General features: G+C 39.2%; 2 protein-coding genes across 10 annotated transcripts in view; both read right to left on the reverse strand.

The window, feature by feature from the left end:
• vps13b (vacuolar protein sorting 13 homolog B) overlaps nucleotides 1–3,940 on the reverse strand; it is a 266,755-nt gene extending 262,815 nt beyond the window's left edge. For 5 of the 7 annotated variants that reach the window (XR_009119933.2, XR_009119934.2, XM_058053559.2 and 2 more), the window contains exons 1-3: nucleotides 3,628–3,938; nucleotides 2,993–3,162; nucleotides 2,114–2,257 (exon numbers count right to left, since the gene is read on the reverse strand). Coding sequence is in view for 4 of the 7 variants with exons in the window: in XM_058053559.2 (XP_057909542.2) it covers nucleotides 2,114–2,257; nucleotides 2,993–3,139 (291 nt within the window). In the remaining 3 variants the exon portion in view is untranslated. Of the gene's footprint in view, nucleotides 1–2,113; nucleotides 2,258–2,992; nucleotides 3,163–3,627 lie in introns of all 7 variants that reach the window. The other 2 variants (XR_013627420.1, XM_058053562.2) reach the window with 1 other exon arrangement.
• A 3,443-nt stretch (nucleotides 3,941–7,383) lies between these two features.
• Nucleotides 7,384–20,354, reverse strand: part of osr2 (odd-skipped related transciption factor 2) — a 74,872-nt gene continuing 61,901 nt past the window's right edge. The window contains exons 1-4 of one of the 3 annotated variants that reach the window (XM_078790470.1): nucleotides 9,826–10,031; nucleotides 8,060–8,749; nucleotides 7,810–7,909; nucleotides 7,384–7,628 (exon numbers count right to left, since the gene is read on the reverse strand). In XM_078790470.1, the coding sequence (XP_078646596.1) occupies nucleotides 7,446–7,628; nucleotides 7,810–7,909; nucleotides 8,060–8,712 (936 nt within the window). In that variant the 5' untranslated portion in view covers nucleotides 8,713–8,749; nucleotides 9,826–10,031 and the 3' untranslated portion in view covers nucleotides 7,384–7,445. Of the gene's footprint in view, nucleotides 7,629–7,809; nucleotides 7,910–8,059; nucleotides 8,750–9,825; nucleotides 10,032–20,354 lie in introns of those variants that run through there. The other 2 variants (XM_078790471.1, XM_078790469.1) reach the window with 2 other exon arrangements.

Genomic DNA, 20,354 nt, shown 5'->3' on the forward strand with positions numbered 1-20,354 from the left:
TAGCAACTTCAGACATTGGTGAGCTAGTAATTTACACGCCGTTCCCTGTATGCACACTCTATAATGCTACACAAACAATTGCTTACACAAAATAAACACAATTGTTACTTCGAGCTTGCGCTTCTTACTCGTTGGAAAGTCATCGGACTTCAGCAATCGTGGACAGTCCAGCTTTGCCCATGTTCACAAAACAGTCCCATATTTTTCCTTTCGCGCAAACCGCAATATCTGCAGCTTTGGCATCGATTAACATGAGAATACAACGTATAACAACATTTATAGGTCAGAAAAGTGGAAAAAGCATACCAGGTCCCCTTTAACTCAATTGCTACCTATTTATACATCTATTGCCTCTCACAAAAAAAGGAGGTCTCGTGCACATATTTATAAAAACATAAAAGACGTATATATAAGTATTTGAGACGTGTGTGTGTGTGTGTGTATATATAAACACACACACACTTTTTTTTGCACAAGAGGCAAAAAAAAGACGTGATGACGCAACAGCACAATAGAAGATATCATGTTTAGTGCAGTCTGCAACTTGTCCATTCCTCTCACGGGGGTTTACATTTTGGTCACATTGCACACTTTTTATGCACATTTTCCAAGACGGATGCATGTTTTTACAACCTCATGCTTGGATTTTAACTGCAAACCCTCAATTATAGAATTGCCCATTTCACTCTCCCTGTCCCGGAAGAACTTCTGCTGCAAGTCTGGCTATACTCCAAATTACAGTAGGTCTCATGGGTGTACATACAAGTGAATAATTTGTCCAAATGTCAATTGCGATTTCCTCCAAAATCTTGTTTCAAAGGGTAGCCTTTTTAAAGGCATCTGCAAATTAAATTGTTTTGAAACATCAGTGCCGTGTTGGTATATGACCTTAAACTTGGTATAGGCTGAAAAACCTTCAAAAGTTTCAATTTCATTCGCCATAGAAACCTGATCCTTCAAGCAGTAGTCATCGGCAGTATACGATATTTACCAGTACTTCTGGGTAGCCCCTGCTCATGTGTTACAAATCTTTTTGCCACAGCCTATATAATTAGCTGTAATTGACTTCCCTTAAAATGTGTTTCTTCTGGGACATCTGGCCTTGAAACTGCAACTTCCCCATAAAATCATAGCAGTGGGCTACAAGTCGTATTTTTCTAACTTGCATGGATCAGGCTTTCCAGCAAAAATTAAAGAAAAATATAATCCACATGTCATACTATAAAAGCGAAAATGCTTATCACTAAATAAAACAATATGAACTTCTCTATTAGGATAAAAGTCAGATAAATGTCTATAATGACTCGATAGGACATACATTAATTTATTTGTGGCGGTCCACAAATAAAACTGGACCACATTGTAATTCTGCTTTTAATTCCCATGCAGTAAGTGAAAGACATTAAGTGTTTCTTGTCATATACCTACAGTATATGTCATTTCTGAAGTTTTGTTTATGACAGGGTTTATGACAGGGTAACACATCGATGGCTGCCCTCATCTAAACCCACTACCCTCCTGTAAACTAACCACCACAGATAGACTGGCTACGTTTACATGCAGTCAAATAAGCCTATCATAACCAGAATATTAGCAATAACCCGGTTACGCACGGCCATGTAAACACCAATAACCCTTTTGAAAAAACAGAATATGCTCATATTCCGGTTTTTAAAAACACAAATATTACCTCTGTGTTACTCCTTTTCTAACCTGATTATTGGGTCATGTATACGCCTATCAGGATATCCCCATCGAAAGTAATATTGATTTGTGTTCCATTCAAAAAGAATCTTGGGTTTTTGACAGAACTATTGAATTTGAAAACATGTCGGAACACAAAATTGCACATTTCTGGAGTAAGGAAGAAACTAACCATCTCATTAACATGGTGAAAGACAGAAACATGTTTAACCTAACATGCATATAACAAGCACGGGGAGAACATGCTAATTCCACACAGAATCTCCAAGTGGAGATTCCAACCAAGGTCCTACCGATCTCCTGAGTGTGTGGCCAACCGTGCTGCCATAATAAATACAATTAAATGATAAAAATAAAAACTAAATATGATAGATAATTACATCAAGAAACTGCCCCTTCACAAACTAACCTGGTCTCCATCCCTCAGCTTCAGGATGCACTCCATGGTGTTGATAGTGACGACCACCGGCTCTGACCCCAGCTTTGTCCAGGGTACATGAATACGCAGCTCATGGATATGACCACTCATGAATGTAAACGGAAGTTTCAATTCCTGTGTGAAGACAAATAAAAACAATGGTTTTCAGAAACTACATAAATAAATTGTACATGCTGTTACAGTCAGAAACTCATCATGGGCATTTGAACAGTTACGTTTTTACTTATTTACATATTTTAAAATTACACATACAGTACAACCCTCCAGGAAAGATAAGAATCGTCCATAATTCCTTAGATGAATCGTTTGATGAGATATGCAATGACCATCGCAAGACAAGCAACCAGTTGATAGTCCATCTCTTAAACAACACAAAAGATGGGGCTTCTGGCATATGGACCCTTGTGCATGGTCCGTAGCTTATCATTAGTGAAGACGAGAATTGATCTAAATAGCATTAGCTAGCTAGTCAAAGGGGGAAGATCCAGAAAATGAACTCCACCAATTCTCGCCAATTACGCCAGAAGCTTGTTGATGAGTACAAGAGCATATAGCTGAGGTGAATTTTTTCACAAAGTAGCAGTGGGAATATATATAAATATGTCAATATGTCATATAATTTAGAAAAATTTAAATAAAATGTTAAATAAATTCAAATTTATGCACCAATTTTTTTCCATTTAAAATTAATTGAAGATGTAAGTTTTATAATGATTCCTCCATTGAAAAATAATGGTTGGAATATATCAATAGTGATCCAAAACCGATATCACAATGTCTTTATAATTTTAACGTCGCTGCCCGTTCTCCCCATTGGCCACGGTAAATGTCCCATACTGCATAACGTACCTGCTCTAGCACATCCAGCTTCAGATCCAATTTGCTGAGCACTACATCTCCTCCCCAAAGAGACAGCTGCAAATCAGATGGCTTCAAATTCTTGATATATTTGTTCACATAGCTCATCAGGAGTGGCGTGACATAGGACTCCAACATCTTGTCCCTCTTCTGTAAGCCAGCTGTGTAGAAGAAAGCAGAGCTTCTTGTTAAATGTATCTGCTTTTAAACATGTCAGGTAGTAAACATTGCAGAGTCTTACAGATTAACAAAACGCTGCAATTACTGCATTCGATGAAGGAATGCTTGCAAACAATAGTGCATTTAGTATTATCTAAATTACATTTAAGTTACATCAGTGGTGCATGTACTGTTCGAGAGCAAGATGCCCTATTTTGCCATAGCAGCAAAAGAAAATGCAACCGCTATAAAAATAGTATCTATACAGATACATACAATATCTATATAGTTTATATAGTCTTTGCATAAAAGTAGCAGTGCTAGCCTGCCAGCTACCAGCCTTCACTTGTTGTGAATACGATTGTAGCGAATGAGCTAACTAGTATAGCTACGCATAAAGCAAAAAAAAAGACCTGTGCACGCCAAGATAGTAAATTAAATATGTTAAGATTAAACACCAAACTTACTTCAGTTAGTTAGCCTATCTTTGACTGAGCTGTCATCCTCCACAGCGACCAACACCGCAGCTGCGAGGCAGAGAAGCTAAGCTAACTCCTCCACAGAAGTCACCATAACTTTGTTTTCTCCAAGATATATGGTCGGACAACGTGATTACAACAAAAACATGATCTCGCGTAACTCTAGATTGTTTGCTAAGGGGATTTCATTTGCATTTAACTTCATAAATTCGCTCCGTTATCGGGCGCTAGCTACAGTTCTCTTCGGCTGGAGCACAGACGTCATCAGCAAACACGACTTCCGCATGTCTGGTGGGGCGTTCAAGTCCGCTGGTAAATGTGACGGCTGCATTGCTACATCGCTTATATTGACTTTATGAGCGGCAGGTGTTGGATTGGACTGACTCAAGTCGTAATACACGTCTTACGGTTATTTACAGCCGGATCGCTGGAAATATACCTGGATAAAGTTGTAATCATTAATTTATACAACTATTTGAAGAAAATAATTATGTCGGCAGTGTGTGGGGAAATGTAATTTTATGAATGAAAGTTACATTTCGAGAATAAAAATAAACTGTTTGTCAAACCTATAATGAAAGCATATTTCTGTTTTAACATAACATAATGCTGCAGGTATTTTTTATATTCTTATATATTTTACTTACGTTGTAAAAAAAAAAGATTGACAGCAAGTGGGGTGACTATAATCTATTTTATTAACCACGTTATATATTTTTCAGACTACACGTACAATATAATGTAATGTTTATTTATTTTACTAATTATAACAAATTCAAGGACATTTAAACTCGACTGTATGCATTTGTGTTTCCCCTATTTTAATTCAATCCAACACGTTTAGTCCGTGTATTTCTCCATAAATTGCTTTTTTTAAAACGATGCATATTCTCCAAAGAGCATGTTGAGAAAGAGCCAACTTTAACTGTTCTTGCTTGCATATGGCTCCCAAACCTGCACGAAGAGGAGGTTTTATGGAGACTTTAATGTTCTAACAATTTGCTTTGTTTAAATTAACACCATATTATACCAACCGGAAAATAAATATGAATATTGTTTTTAAAAAAAATAGTGTTTTGCGTTGATAATTCTTGTGCGTATTTATAGAAGGCTGAAATCCAAATTTGGCACCAATCGCGTTATATGTAGGTATGTGTGTTGGGACTTTTATGGGGCAGTAAAAATAAATAACATTTGGCGCAATAAATCCAAATTCTCAATGTTAATATGCTATAAAATTGAATAAATTGTTAATTATCTATTGATTGACTCATTGATTTAACGCAAAAACCCTCCATATAAAACACATTTCCACTCAACTGCAGTCAACAACGTTAACAACTAATTCAAAAGAAGTCTTCATGTCTTCTCTTCCAAAACACAAGACTAACAAATGTTCCTTATAAGTGTTACAAACGTATACAAGCCTCCAATATTGGCTGCATATTTGAAATATTGCAGACATATTTCTTCTCTACAAGTGATTTATTTCTTCCACCTGGGCCTTTTTTTTTTCTTAAATGCCAAATTCTTGTTTAAAGAATCATTGCAAAGAGTTGTCCCAAGGCAGACAATGCTTTTCAGGCTTCTCAAAAGGAGTGAAGAGCATAAATAACATCAGTGGAGTTGTGAACTTTATACTTTGGTTCCATGCTGACTAACAAAGTGATGGATAATTTGTCAGTGTGTGCCATATAACCACCACCGGTCACATTGCTACATATATATATAAATATTAAAATTATCAATCAATTCACTAATTGACATCAATCCCTCTTTCCAGTAAATTTCCAAATGAAACATTGACTTTGACTTTCAGGTAGAGGTGTGTGAGCAAACAAGGGACTCTTGCTTTGACATCATAAGTGTTGCAAAACAGTAATTCTGAAGAAAGTGACTCACACTATGGCCAGTTGTGTTTGAGCTCGGGCCCACTTCACACCTAAAGTCCGGCACGTTTGGCTACTTTGAGTATTCGGAATACTGGATTTAGAATATGCATGTGTGCCAGGGCACAGCATGGTTGCATGGACACCAGTCCTTGCATGGTTCTGGCTGATATAGAAATTAAATACAAAGACTCAAAATAATCCAAAACCCATCTTCGGCTACATTTGTGACTGTAATAAAGACATGTTGTTTATATGATTATATCAATAATAGAACAAGGACAAATAAATGGGCCGATGCACAAATGATCAGTGTGAGCACAGGCTGAATCTCACCAAACCGTACAAATGACCTTTTTTCCACCAAGGGTCACGTCCAGTCAATTTAAAGCATGCAGGAACCACATTGATACATTTTGTGCATCAAATATGCTCAAAACAATCCAATGTTACTTGGTCAAAGCAAATTATTGTAAAAATCTAATAATATACTTCCCTAATAATTAGTTTTATTTAAGAAATATGCCAAATAAAGCCAATAAAAAAATGAACTGCTGGCTGTGAATGGTCCTCAGGCTGCACTTTGAACACCATGACCAAAATATCTGTCCATCCGCAAAACACAGTTTTGATGATTAGTCTTCTAAACGCTAGAAAGTTGAGTCATTTCACTAACTGTGCATCTGGTTTGGGACATGCGGCCAGAAAGAAAATGACGAAATGTTGTCTTACCAACGCCCCAAATTACTTAATTTATTTGAAGACTGAAGCAAAGTTCTATAACTCCTGCTTGTGATGATGATGATTTTGATTATTATTATTATTATTGAGGTTTTGTTGTTGTGTTATTTCATTCATATATCAAAATAACACATTGTACATTTACACATTCTATTAAAATATATGTGAAATCTGAACGTCTAAGGGTTTTTTTTATTGATTGTTTTTCAGAAGTTCTTCTTCTTTAAGAGCATTAAATGCTCTATTTAATTCTGTCAAGTGAAAATTTGACTTTTTTTTCTATTTTTCTATTTTTTTTTAACCAGTAGTAGTAGTGAGAAAACAGGCCTGAAGGCCAAGTGGAAAAAGAAGCTGAGATGATCTGAAAAATGGACTGAATACAGAAACAAACCTCAACATGATGTTGAGTTATGTATCTTATATACAAAATCTATTAAATCCACTTTTCTATCCATTTGTCACACTTTCATTTTCCACTCTATTCAATGTAAAAAAAATTAAAATAATAAAATGTGTACTTTTTAAGCATTCCCCCCTTAAATTTGATGTTTTGAATGAGCCACTATACACTGATGGATGTACCTGGCAGGTCAGGTGACTGATAAAGATGTGATATGGCTGATAATATAGCTAATAATACTTATCAGCATTTGATAAAACTGTGTTCTATGTGTAATATTGACATATCTCCTTATTTTTTAATAAATCAGCCCATTATTTTGTAACAATAATAATTGTTTTTTTTGTCTGTAAAAAGGTGTAAATGTATGTCTGTTGGTCTATACCCCCCCACACCCTCAAACCGGCTCACTTGTCAAAACTATAAACTCAATGAGCGTATTAAATGAGTTCATGTCAAGAAAAATATAACCACAAATGTATACAATGGAAATATTTATTTCTAAAATGCAATTTAACACACTTTTTTTTGATAACAACTTTGAATGCCAGAAAAGACTACTTTATTTATTTACACGTTTTTTTTTTATATTTACAGGTGCTGTGCATGGTTGCTGTCCAAACTTGCAGTCCAAATCAAGTCCTAATGTGCTGCAGTATCCACATTTCCATGCCATTGAACTCCTCTTCTTGGGTTATGTCCATTTGTCATATGTTTTTGTTTTTTTTTTGTTGTTCTTGTTTTGTTATTTATTCATGTATTTTCTGTCCACGTTTTTAGTAGTCCTGATGTGGGCTGTGCGTCAAACTGTGCCGTCGCAAGTCACAGTTGCGCCGAAACACCTTTCCGCAGCGGCCACAGCTGTAGGGCTTGATGTCTGTATGGGTGAGAAGGTGAGTTTTCAGGTTACTTCTTTGATTAAAGGTTCTTCCGCATGTGGGGCATTTGTGGGGAGACTCCTGTTTAGATTTAAAGCAAGCAAAGGATTATTCCCTTCAATTATATCCAATATTAATCATTAAAAAGTACATTTCATGCGGATTTTTTTTTTTTGGTTTAAATTTGCGGACAGGCTCCAACATCCCCGTGCATGCAATGCATGCAATTTGAATTATGCTAATAATATTTGTATGATCTTACCTGCATGTGTAAGGTTTTATGGACTGCTAGGGTTCGAGACTGACAGAATCCTTTCCCGCATTCTTGACATTTGAATGGTTTTTCCTTGGAGTGGATGTACCTGTAAAACAGAAATAACACGTCAGTATAAAGCTGATGTTATATCATATTTTTATAAAAATTAATATATCATCCGCAAGGATTTATTGGGTTAACTGCGGGCGCTTTGTTTCAGTCCTAACAACGATCTTTATGGAGGATCGAGTCTCACCTGTGGTCTCTGAGGTGGTCTTGTCTTCTGAAGGCCTTGTGGCAAATGTCACACGTGTACGGCCTCTCGTCGGTGTGGGTCCTTTCGTGGATGAGAAGGTTGTAGGACTTGGTGAAATGTCTGCCGCAGAACTTGCAAATAAATTCCTTTTTGGTCTTGGACGGCAGCCGGCCCCGGGTGGGTTTCCTGTCCGGGGACAGCTTGTTCAGCTCGGTTATGGTCCCCCCTAGTCCCGACGCCAATTTGGCCAAATCCGCAACCTTCGGCGGGTCCTCCTGTGTGGCTGCCAAGGCCAGATTAGCGAAGTCGAACCTCGGCCTGTCCTTGTGCAGCGAGGGCATGCCGTGCGTAACGGAGGCTTGTTTTGGATGGAAAAGCTGCGCCGCGGCGGTGAAGGGCAAAGCCGGGAATGAAATCCTGGGGTCCATCAAGCCCTGGGCGGCAGCCATTTCCGTGATAGTCGATCTCAGTCCTTGGATGTGCGGGTAGCCAAGAGTCCAGTGGTTCATGTGCATGGTGTGCACCGCGCTCAGGCCGTACAGTCCCTGCAGCTGCTCAGCTGGGAAAGTGTTGACGGCCTGCAGGAAGGAGTAGTTAGTGAGCTGCAGGGGAGGGTGCAGGGGGATCGGAGCGTGCAAAGCTTTGCTCCCCATCTCGACTCACGCTTGTGCGCAGGACAAGACGGCAGGCCTGGGGGGGTGGGTGGAAAATGGAGAGACGTTAATCAGGGACGTTAATCTAACAGCTTGTTTGCGTGCACTCAAATTAGAATAAGACAAAATATCAATTCCTCCCTTTCGTTTGTGTGGATATACAGCAATAAACAGAAACTCATATATTGAAAAGTGGCAAAATATTTATTAAAAGCATTTGAATATATTAATAAAACGGCGTAATGTAGGTTATTCGTAATAAAACATCAAATACATTATATTAGTATACTTCAGTCAGGTCAACATGGGCTTTTTTGTATTAATTAGAAAAATAACAATAGTTATAGTGCAAGAATAGTATACTTAGCAGGCCTTTTAACATATTTATTTGAGTAATAAGTAAATAAAGCAATATTACTGCAATGATGTGAAGTGCATGAATGAAGACGTAAACAACAACAACAATAAAAAATCAAGAAAATTAATTCCTAAATGAACATGTTGTTTACACAGTACAGAGATAAAGAAAAACAAGCATTTTTTGTTTAATTTTGTAATATTTGTTTTCTATTTATTGGTCAGATATACTTATATATATTACGAGTATGTATGTACAATTACTTTAGATATTAGTTGAATACCTGCTGGTTTGCTCCATTAATATATTTTTTTTAAATTACTTTCACAGACCTTTGACATTTGAATTTGGCCTCTGTGCACCCCCCCCCTCTCAACCCCCCAGGACAGGATGGGGTTAAATATAATTTTGCACAGGTGCAGCATGGTCACCATACAGGAACTTGCTGTTCCTCTGCCATGTATTTTCATCAACAAGTTGAACTGATTTCTTTCTTAAAGTTTACATCGTCTTACTTATATACTTTTTTTTTTAATTCTACTAGTACTAATACACGCGTGTAAAATGTTGTGCGTGGATCAATAATAATAGCAAACGTGGTGGGGATGAGGGGGGGATTCGAACCCACATGCAAAGATGACACTTGGCTTTGCAGCTTGATGAGTCTCGCAAAGAGTAAATTTAAAGTGACAGAAAAAGTTGCAAAAAAAAAAAAACACGGAAGGTGAAGATTCCGTGACATGTACCAACCTTACCCGGGGTAAATAGTGCTCAATATCCTGCCGTATCCCAGTAATCCACTACACCAGCGACCCGTTCCGGTACAGCGACACTATACGTTTTCCAAGTTCGAAGTCCATGAAGTATTCACAGCCCATGCAAAGTGCGGAGCCCCGGGAAGCGTACACGCTTGTGTAATGAGGCGAGTCGGGTCTGGAGGACTGCGGGTCTGGCTGAGGGTTGTGTGAGTCTGGAAGTGTGCTGGAGCGGCACCGGTTCTTCACTTTTTAGGGCTCGGGCTTGGACTCACTCAGCCCGCCTCCGACACGCCCCCCCACCCCCCTCTCTCTATCATTAATTCCAATGTTCCTCCTCTGTTTATTTGTGTTTGGATAGCAACTAGAGATCCAGATCCGAGTACGGTACCCTGTTCAGATCAACTATATGTGACACCTTTATTAAAATACTTTTTTTTTTTGAAGACATTAAGCAAAGAAGATGAAAGTTTTAGCTCAACTTTTGCAAGACTTAAAAAAAAGCAGCAACCACATAAGTGGACTTTGCCATTGGGTGACATTAACGTGTATTGTTTAAGTATATTGCGTATATTATTACATGCACAAATCAATAAACAATGCTCACTTTTTATTTTGTGTCTATTATATTTTTCTCATCTTATATAAACTTCCCCAATTATAAACTAATTATGGCTCAAATGAACATCATTCTCATCACAAATAAATCCAAATTATTATTTATAAGCATATGTTGAAATATCACACTTTAGATAATATTAACAAAATGTTTATTTGCCATACATACACTGCAATACATGTTTATTATTATTATGTCTTGTTTATTTTGAAGAATTTAAGGCCTAATTTCCTATCATCCAATATGCTGGTCATACGTCTGCAATTAAATTTAAATACAACAAAGAAATTGTGGGGGTAAATAAAAAGTAGTATTTTCGTACATATCACAAAATAAAAATTCACCTTGTTAAATAATATCACACCTATTTTTACAAGTTTACAATAATATAAACTGCATCTCTCAATGCCCCCAAACTGATTTATACTATTATGTTATTTTAATTTACTCCAACATATTTATTATTATTAAAATATATATTAAATAATAATAATAATAGCAACGACATGTCCAAAGAGAGTTTTGCATGTTTGAGCCGGGTGTTGAAACAGTTAAAGGTTTACTGCAGGGCTGAGAAGGTTCACAGTGGCTGCCTGCAGTGTTGCTTTACGACTATGCAGCGCCCCCTATTGGTGTTTGGGCATAACAACACGTTTCCTCTTCCAGTTCAAATGATGTGACGAGTATGTCAGATCAAATGTACATAGCCTATTGTCATTGCAGGGACAAAACACTACTTAAAACTTACTTTTCAGTGTATATATAGTTAAAACTTTTAATTAGAACATAATCAATTTAAAAGTAATTACTTTTGACTATTTCTGATCTCGGTCACTGAAGTGTATAAACTGGGAAGGCAAGTCTTATTCATATTTAGAGCTGCAGAGCTAAATGTGGTTGTGGTTTCTGGTCTCTTTTGTCACCCAAAGTGACAAATTTCTTCATTTCTGCACCTTAGAAATTGCAGAAAGATTACAAGAATATAATAAACATAACCCAGATTCATGTAAAAGTGAATTATAAATGATAAGTTTACATTTCATGATACATTCAAGCTATAATTTGATGTGTTCCTCATAAAAGTTTGCATAACTTGTACTGAGTTCTGGTTCTGGGGAATACTTCAAATGATAATACCGACATAGCACGGTTTATTTTCCTTCACACAATAACACAATTTCTCATGTATGTGATATTTAGTGACTTCTCCAACATGTGAATAGTATCAGCGTATTCATTATAGAATTTAGGTAATGTCAGAGAATTAGTGTGTAGACCTTTGACCTTGGCCTGAGTCCTAGCAGCCGCCATCATTCTCTGTGATCATCAGACTCCCAGAGAGTATTAGCGTTGGAACCCCGTGCAGCTGCCAAGCCCGTAATGGCCGTCACTCTTCTTCTAACTCTGACCGTCAAGGGGGGGGGGGGGGGGGGGTACGCTAGATTATCAGTAAAGACCTTCGGATCTCTCACAAGTTCACGCAAAATATCTTTTTTTTGTTACAAAATGACAAATTAATTTTCTATATCACATTACCGTTCTCATTATTATTACAATAAAACGACAGCAGTTCATTTCTGTGGTGAAATATTAAGGTAATATAAGTGTAATTAAAAAATATAAAGACTGCCATACTCACACGTCTTTGACAGGAAAAGAGAAGCTGCTAACTTTGTTTTGCGTGCGTGTGTGTGTGTGTGTGTGTGTGTGTGTGTGTGTATACGGTATTTTGCTGTATGTCGTCTAACAGGATGTCAGGTCCATACTACCTAGTGTTTACCTACCTGCTGTGGTTTCAAAGCCCCCACAACCCCACCAGGCACAAATTCACACTCACTCATCTTGCTGCAGCACGAGCTCACACAAAGAACCCTGTAGTCATATTTCATATTTCCTATATTTCATATAACAGCACATGTTGACTTCAATTGTAAAAATGGAGTCTATGACTCTTTTGATGAATTTTAATTGGTCAACTGACATTTCGTGACTTGTATCTATAATTAATACTGAATGAAGTACAACATAAATATACAAAAAGGGGGCTGTTGACTGATTAAATACATGCCAAAATATACTAAAAATACTACTACTAAATGTATTCTAAAAGTAATCAGATTATCTGTCAACATTTTTCAGTTGATTTGTTTCAGACATGAAACATTTCGTCCTTGCACAATTCAACATATTTGAAAAGGAGTAGGCTGCACGGTGATCGAGTGGTTAGCGCACAGGCTTCACAGCTAGGAGACCCGAGTTCAATTCCACCCTCGGCCATCTCCAGGTACTCCGGTTTCCTCCCACATTCCAAAAACATGCTAGGTTAATTAGCGACTCCGAATTGTCCATAGGTATGAATGTGAGTGTGAATGGTTGTTTGTCTATATGTGCCCTGTGATTGGCTGGCCACCAGTCCAGGGTGTACCCCGCCTCTCGCCCGAAGACAGCTGGGATAGGCTCCAGCACCCCCCGCGACCCTCGTGAGGAAAAAGCGGTAGAAAATGAATGAATGAATGAATATTATATTAAGTGGCAGCACGGCGGTCGAGTGGTTAGCGCACAGACCTCACAGCGAGGAGACCAGGGTTCAATTCCACCCTCGGCCATCTCTGTGTGGAGTTTGCATGTTCTTTTCTCCGGGTACTCCGGTTTCCTCCCACATTCCAAAAACATGCTAGGTTAATTAGCGACTCCAAATTGTCCATAGGTATGAATGTGAGTGTGAATGGTTGTTTGTCTATATGTGCCCTGTGATTGGCTGGCGATCAGTCCAGGGCCTTCTCGCCCCAAGACAAGCGGTAGAAAATGAATGAATGAATGAATGAAAAGGAGTAGGAAGAAGCAGTAACAGAAGTTGAACCCATGGGCGCTATATGGTGGGGAAAAGTTAGGACAATTCCAAGGGACCCTAACTACTGGGACCCCTAAAAATAGGTACAAAAAGAAAAATATTTTTTCCCATGGTGCCCAAGAATCCCTGGTGGGATCCCTGGTTGAACCTGTAAAATATTTGTACTCAAATAATGAGAAAATGTTTCAGACTCACACAGTTGTTACGGAACACATGGTTCCGTTTTGCACGTTTGGGCCTTTTGGTTGTGGGTGCACTTGCTGCAGTCTAGCAGATTGTGCATTGCACAATATTGCCTCCTGTTGGTTAACAATGAAACTACAAGTGGCACAGCATTCACTACATACAGGTGATGCTCATTTTGAGTGACACTGTATATGTTTATTACTGTTGCTGTACTCAGATGTTTGTTTAATAGCTGATTTTATAAATATTGAATTAGTTGTAGAAATAATAATAATAATAGGTTTCATATTCACAATACTGTACTATTCATCCATTCACAGGGGTTATGCTGGAGCCTATCCCAGCTGGCAGGTGGGGTATACCCTCTGCAAGGGGAGAACAAACTCCATACAAGGATCCCCGACGAAGATTCAAACCCAGATCTTCCCAATCTTCTGACTGTGAGGCCAACATGCTAACCACTCGACCACCGTGCGGCCCAATCCTGTACCAGTAACACCAATTCTCCAATAAATAAGTATTTTTCTGCAATCTGAAAATGTGACACGCTGTTATAGGATTGTTAAGTTTCACTTAGCACATTTTACATTCAAAGCGGAGCAGCAAGAGCCCGGCGGCGTACAGAGGAGTGTCAAAGAACACGTCTCTGATCTCCTGTTGATCACTTCTCCATCTGCTGTGTATTGCCAGGCTCTTCACTGGTCTCCTGCCATCTGTTAAACAGCACCCAGCATCTTTGCGTGACCAAATGCCTTTACTCCTCAACATGTCATCCGCGCTGCCAGAGAAGCATAGCGAAGAAACCCATGATATCATGGCTCCTTTAACCAATAAAACCCACCAGTTAATGCTGTCGAAGCCCAGCACTGAATCCCATTTGTCAGCAAATAGCTTCCCTTGGGCTGTTTGTTCTGGCCAGATGCTTCTGTATAGCTGCCTGCCATTAATATGACATATTTTGTTGTTTGTTGTCTGGTCTGGCTGATATGCAGTAAACAGAAGAAGCAAATAAATGATTAGTATGATTCTAAAAAAAGAGCGTATGCAGAAGTACTGATGTGTCAGCAGTGATGTCAAAGGATCCATGCTGTCCAAGATACCAATGGGACTTCAGATGGAATGTAAGGAGCACCCCACGGACTGGAATTCCCATACAGTAACATCATAGGCCGGCTGTATTCAACTTTCTCAAGCAGGTTCAAACTACATTTACTTCATTTGTAATGGTAATGGTAATGGTTTTATTTCATTTGAACGTGCATCAGATTACAATTGAATGCATCACATAATCAGTTCACAGTTCCACATGTCCAAAAGGAGTAGGAAGAAGCAAAGCTTATTCAATCCTACCCCTCCATCTGGTACTTTTACAATCAGTAACTGTTACATTTGTTCACTTCCTGCTTTCCTAATATAGTTTATTCATCCATTCATTTTCTACCGCTTATCCTCACAAGGGTCGTGAGGGTGCTGGAGCCTATCCCAGCTAACTGTTACATTTGTTCACTTCCTGCTTTCCTAATATAATTTAAGTTTAGTTTTTTTGTAACTTTATGTATTTTTAATTTTTAATTTTTAATTTTTAATTTTTAATTTTTAATTTTTAATTTTTAATTTTTAATTTTTAATTTTTAATTTTTAATTTTTAATTTTTAATTTTTAATTTTTAATTTTAGGTCACATCACACCAAAGTACAAGGTGATATGACCATCCAATGACATAATGGGTACCATAGTAAGTGTCAATATAGTGATATGTATAGCACATCATGACTGGTTCAAGACTCTTCACCCTTGTAATTCATAAATAATGAAAATAATCATTTATTATATCAACTAAGAATGACTTTATTTTCCATTTAATTACCCGGAGGCACCATTTAACTTTTTATTGTCTTTGATCGCCTTTTTTCCTTTCATTAACACGTCATCCGAGCTCCAACTCCCTGCAACCTTGAGCAAGATAAGATGGACCTCTGCTGGGGTTGAACCCCCCTCGGAGCAACTGCACTACATGCAATCCTATAGCAGATCGGTTCTCGCTGGTGAGGTGATGGACAGTAAAACTCCTGCACCTGTTTTCTGGCCACGCTCGAGTGTTGTTACAACGATGAAGAGCCACATTAAAAAAAAGTTTCTCCAGCACGCATGGAGTGATAAATCAACAGAAAGGCAGAGTGTCTCATAAAGTCCGTCAAAAATTACATTTTAAAAGGTCCCACGTTTGCTATTTACCTGGAGAGGTTTGCAGCCAAAATGGACAGATGAAAGCAGAGATGGAAAGCTTTTTAAAGTTCTTGGGTGGAGAGGAAAGAAGTTGGATTGAGAGCGAGATGAAGAAATGGAAGAACCGCAGAATGGAAGGAGGGAAATATGTTGTGGGAGCCTGGAAAAGGATGAAGTGAGGAATGGAGAGATGAAGGAACCAGGATTTAGACGACTTGTCAGGGTTTTCGTGTAACCAGTGGCCTTTGAAAACATTTAGTGATTATGTTGGATGTAGGCTGAATAAAACCAGCCATTTCCCACATCAACTGTTCTATGGCGTTCTTACAAATGCATTCACTAAAACCTTAATATAGATTATGAAAGCAGGAAGTGAACAAATGTAACAGTTACTAATTGTAAAAGTACTAGATGGAGGGGTATGGTTTAATAAGCTTTGCTTCTTCCTACTCCTTTAGGACATGTGGAACTGTGAACTGATTATGTGATGCATTCAATTGTAATCTGATGCATGTTCAAATGAAATAAAACCATTACCATTATCATTACTAGTAGGAGAAATAATGTGTATAAATTCATTCATTCATTCATTCATTTTCTACCGCTTATCCTTACGAGTGTCGCGGGGGTGCTGGAGCCTATCCCAGCTGTCTTCCGGCATGAGGCGGGGTACACCCTGGACTGGTGGCCAGCCAATCACAGGGCACATATAGACAAACAACCATTCACACTCACATTCATACCTATGGACAATTTGGAGTCGCTAATTAACCTGGCATGTTTGTGGAATGTGGGAGGAAACCGGAGTACCCGGAGAAAACCCACGCATGCACAGATGGCCGAGGATGGGATTGAACTCGGGTCTCCTAGCTGTGAGGTCTGCGCGCTAACCACTCGACCGCCGAGTACAGATTTAATGCACAAAACATTCATTCATTTTCTACCGCTTATCCTCACGAGTGTCGCAGGGGGTGCTGGAGCCTATCCCAGCTGTCTTCGGGCGAGAGGCGGGGTACACCCTGGACTGGTTGCCAGCCAGCCAATCACAGGGCACATATAGACAAACAACCATTCACACTCACATTCATACCTATGGACAATTTGGAGTCGCCAATTAACTTAGCATGTTTTTAGAATATGCAAACTCCACACAAAGATGGCTGAGGGTGGAATTGAACTCAGGTCTCTTAGCTGCGGGGCTTGCGCGCTAACCACTCATCCACTGTGCAGCATGGTAATGTTTCAATTCATACCTATGGACAATTTGGAGTCGCCAATTAACCTAGCATGTTTTTGGAATGTGGGAGGAAATCGGAGTACCCGGAGAGAACCCACGCATGCACGGGGAGAACATGTGAACTCCACACAGAGATGGCCGAGGTTGGATGTGTATAAATGAACGTATAAATGTTTAAATGTATATAAATTCAGCATCTTCTCCTCTGGTGTCTCCCTGTATGAACCTGCTACTGATGGATTACTGCTTCACTATGGTTTGAATTATTAATGGGCATGTCTGTATGGTTCAATTGGAAACACACACAAACAATGGGAAGAAAATGCTTCAACACACACACACACACACACACACACACACACACACACACACACACACACTCCAACACACATACTCACTCCCACACTAAGTAAATGTTAATGTACAGGTGCAGTCTTAAGGGAGGTTGTGTTTCCCTCTCATCAGTCACTCGTAATCACTTCCCCTCCAGCCCAGTAAATCACCGTTTTCACTAATGCATTTATAGGATGCAGGTTGACTACAGCCAGGGGAAAGTTTGGCTACCACCAGGAATACATTATAGGCTTCTGCATCTATACAGTCAAACAGTCAATACAAGTCACCTCACAGACAGGAAATATTGTTTTATAAAAGTCTACTTGTTTCTCAAATGTATTTGCGCTTTTAATAGGGTTTTAAGCTGTTTACGACGTATAGGTGAGAGCAGAGTTATTGGCCCCCCCGGGTGGGGGGTGCGTGGGGGGGGGGGGCGCTTCTGGGCAGCTGTACATTTTGGCAGGTTGCACAGCTCCACCAAAGTGGTCACGGGGAGGTCCCAATGACCTGTTTTATACCAACACAGGCGCTTTGTCGTAAAACTATGGGGAAGTGTAGTCACAACTTGAGTATTTGTTTGAAGTGGGTGGAAAAGCCCCCCCCCCCCCTCGTTGGAGGACCATGCAAGTGGAATGGAACTGCATTGAAAAACATGCTATTTTATATAGTATCCATTAAGGATCGACCGATATATCGGGCCGATATTTGCGTTTTTTCCTTGTATCGGTATCGGCTGATACGCGCGTGGGTTCGCCGATTTTTCGTATTTTTCCACCGCATGATTTACAGTCAGGTATCCGCCGGGGCAGCTTTGTGTTGCCCCGGATAAATAGATTTAATACAATATTCATTCATTCATTTTCTACCGCTTATCCTCACTAGGGTCGCGGGGGGTGCTGGAGCCTATCCCAGCTGTCTTCAGGCGAGAGGCGGGGTACACCCTGGACTGGTGGTCAGCCAATCACAGGGCACATATAGACAAACAACCATTCACACTCACATTCATACCTATGGACAATTTGGAGTCGCCAATTAACCTAGCATGTTTTTGGAATGTGGGAGGAAACCGGAGTACCCGGAGAAAAGAACATGCAAACTCCACACAGAGATGGCCGAGGGTGGAATTGAACCTGGTCTCCTCGCTGTGAGGTCTGTGCGCTAACCACTCGACCGCCGTGCTGCCACTTAATATAATATATTAAATATAAATAAATGTAAACTACGACAGAAATGTTTTGCACATGGTTGAATATTTACTCCTTTTAAAGTTGATAATGCCGTTTAAATGTGTGTTTAAGAAAGCTAAATCCTACTGTGTTCAATGTTTACATTTTAATAATTATAAATAATAAATAATAATAAATATTTGTTTAAACATAAGACCGTAATATTTGTTATCATGGTCATTTTTTCATGTAAATTGAGGGATCAAAAGCAGTATCGGCCACAAATATCGGCCCAAGCAAAATCGGCCATCGGCTAAGGGTGATGAAAAAAAAATCGGTATCGGCATCGGCCCCAAAAAAAAACCATATCGGTCGATCCCTAGTATCCATCCACATTGTGTTCAAGTACCGCATTCCCTTCTCTCCGTCACTGGAGTTGGTTATTGCGTCATGACGGGCTTGCACGTAGAGGTGTGATGTTTTCAAACTACACACCAATTTCTCACCCGACTCCAAGTCCAGGTTCTTGTCATCCCGTTTTTAATATACTGTAATCATGGGACAGTTTTCCATTGGTCCGAGTATCCGTGGAAGCCGTGAACTTTACCTGTCACGGTGACAAAAACGCTCTCTCTGCATGAGTGTGTGCGTCACAGATGGATGGTGTAAGCGTGTTCCAGGATTATGTTCTATGAACTTTTAAAGGGACCCTGGGGTTGATCTGCAAAGCCCATAATCTCAGTCAACGTGTTGCGTTAGATGAACGTTATTGCTTTATTATTAAACACCTAAAAGTGGGTCTTGAGCCGGTAGAAGCCCCCCCCCCCCCACTTCCATATCCAAATGAATGTGGTAATTCTCGACACACGCCATTTGCTATTTGGCTATGAAATTATGATACTGCTCAGGAACTACATCATCCTAAATTGATACAGCTTGAAAAAGAATTCTTAAACGCTCTTTAAATGTGCAAATGTGTGTCATGTCAGTCCCTCGTGCTGTCTTTCCAATAGTTGAGATTTTTTTTTCACGTGTAGTGTTTTATATCTGTGGAGAGAGCGAGAATTCAATAGAAGTGGTGTTGTATTCATTTCACATGTGCAGGAAGAACATTAATGCTGAAACAGAAGTGGGGCCTCGGGATGTTCAAGGGCTTCCTCAATCCATGGCTTGTTTCCACAACCGTGAGATCTGTTAAGAATACTATCAAATGTAATATTCTACAATTATTAAAGCTTTTTTGGATTGCTAAAACTGTGCTAATGTTCATAGTGGATGTGTTACTGGTTTAAAACACAGAAACCGGTTGCAGCCCATTTCGTAACAGTTAACTTACCAATTATAAATTAACCAAGGTTGACAAAGTCAGGGTAAAATAGCAGTAAAACGGCAGTATAGAATTGATGACACAAGCAAACAGGCCCAATGGTGAATGGTCAACATGAGCGCAGGCCAGGATTTGGACGGCTCGGCCACTTGTGCCCAAGTTTAGCACGGTGCAAAGGCCAAACAGTGTGGGTGCACCCTAAGTCAGGAAAGTGACCTTCCAGAGCTCATGTCCAAGTTCTGCCCTTTCGTAGTTGATCATACGTGGGACTTATATGTGACTAAAAACCTAACAAAGGAATCAGTTTTTGCTGTTGTTCTCGATTCTCGGCCCCATAACTATGGCCTAGATTCTTATTTTTAAGCCATTCAAGGTGCTTCCTATGCTAAATAACAAGCCTGACGGTGGTGACAAGTATGGTATGTCGTCAACATTATCTGCATAGCAGGAATTGTATGCATATTTTGCAAACATCACATCAATAACGACTATAATCCTATTCCAGGAAGCAATTCCAGTTCATATCAGAGCCACTCAATAAAACCATGACAGTCATGTCTGGTTTTTGTGTTTTTTTTGTT

This window comes from Doryrhamphus excisus, linkage group LG5 (genome assembly GCF_037039965.1).
Source record: "Doryrhamphus excisus strain RoL-2023G ecotype Guam linkage group LG5, RoL_Dexc_Guam_v1.1, whole genome shotgun sequence".
Lineage (NCBI taxonomy): Eukaryota > Metazoa > Chordata > Actinopteri > Syngnathiformes > Syngnathidae > Doryrhamphus > Doryrhamphus excisus.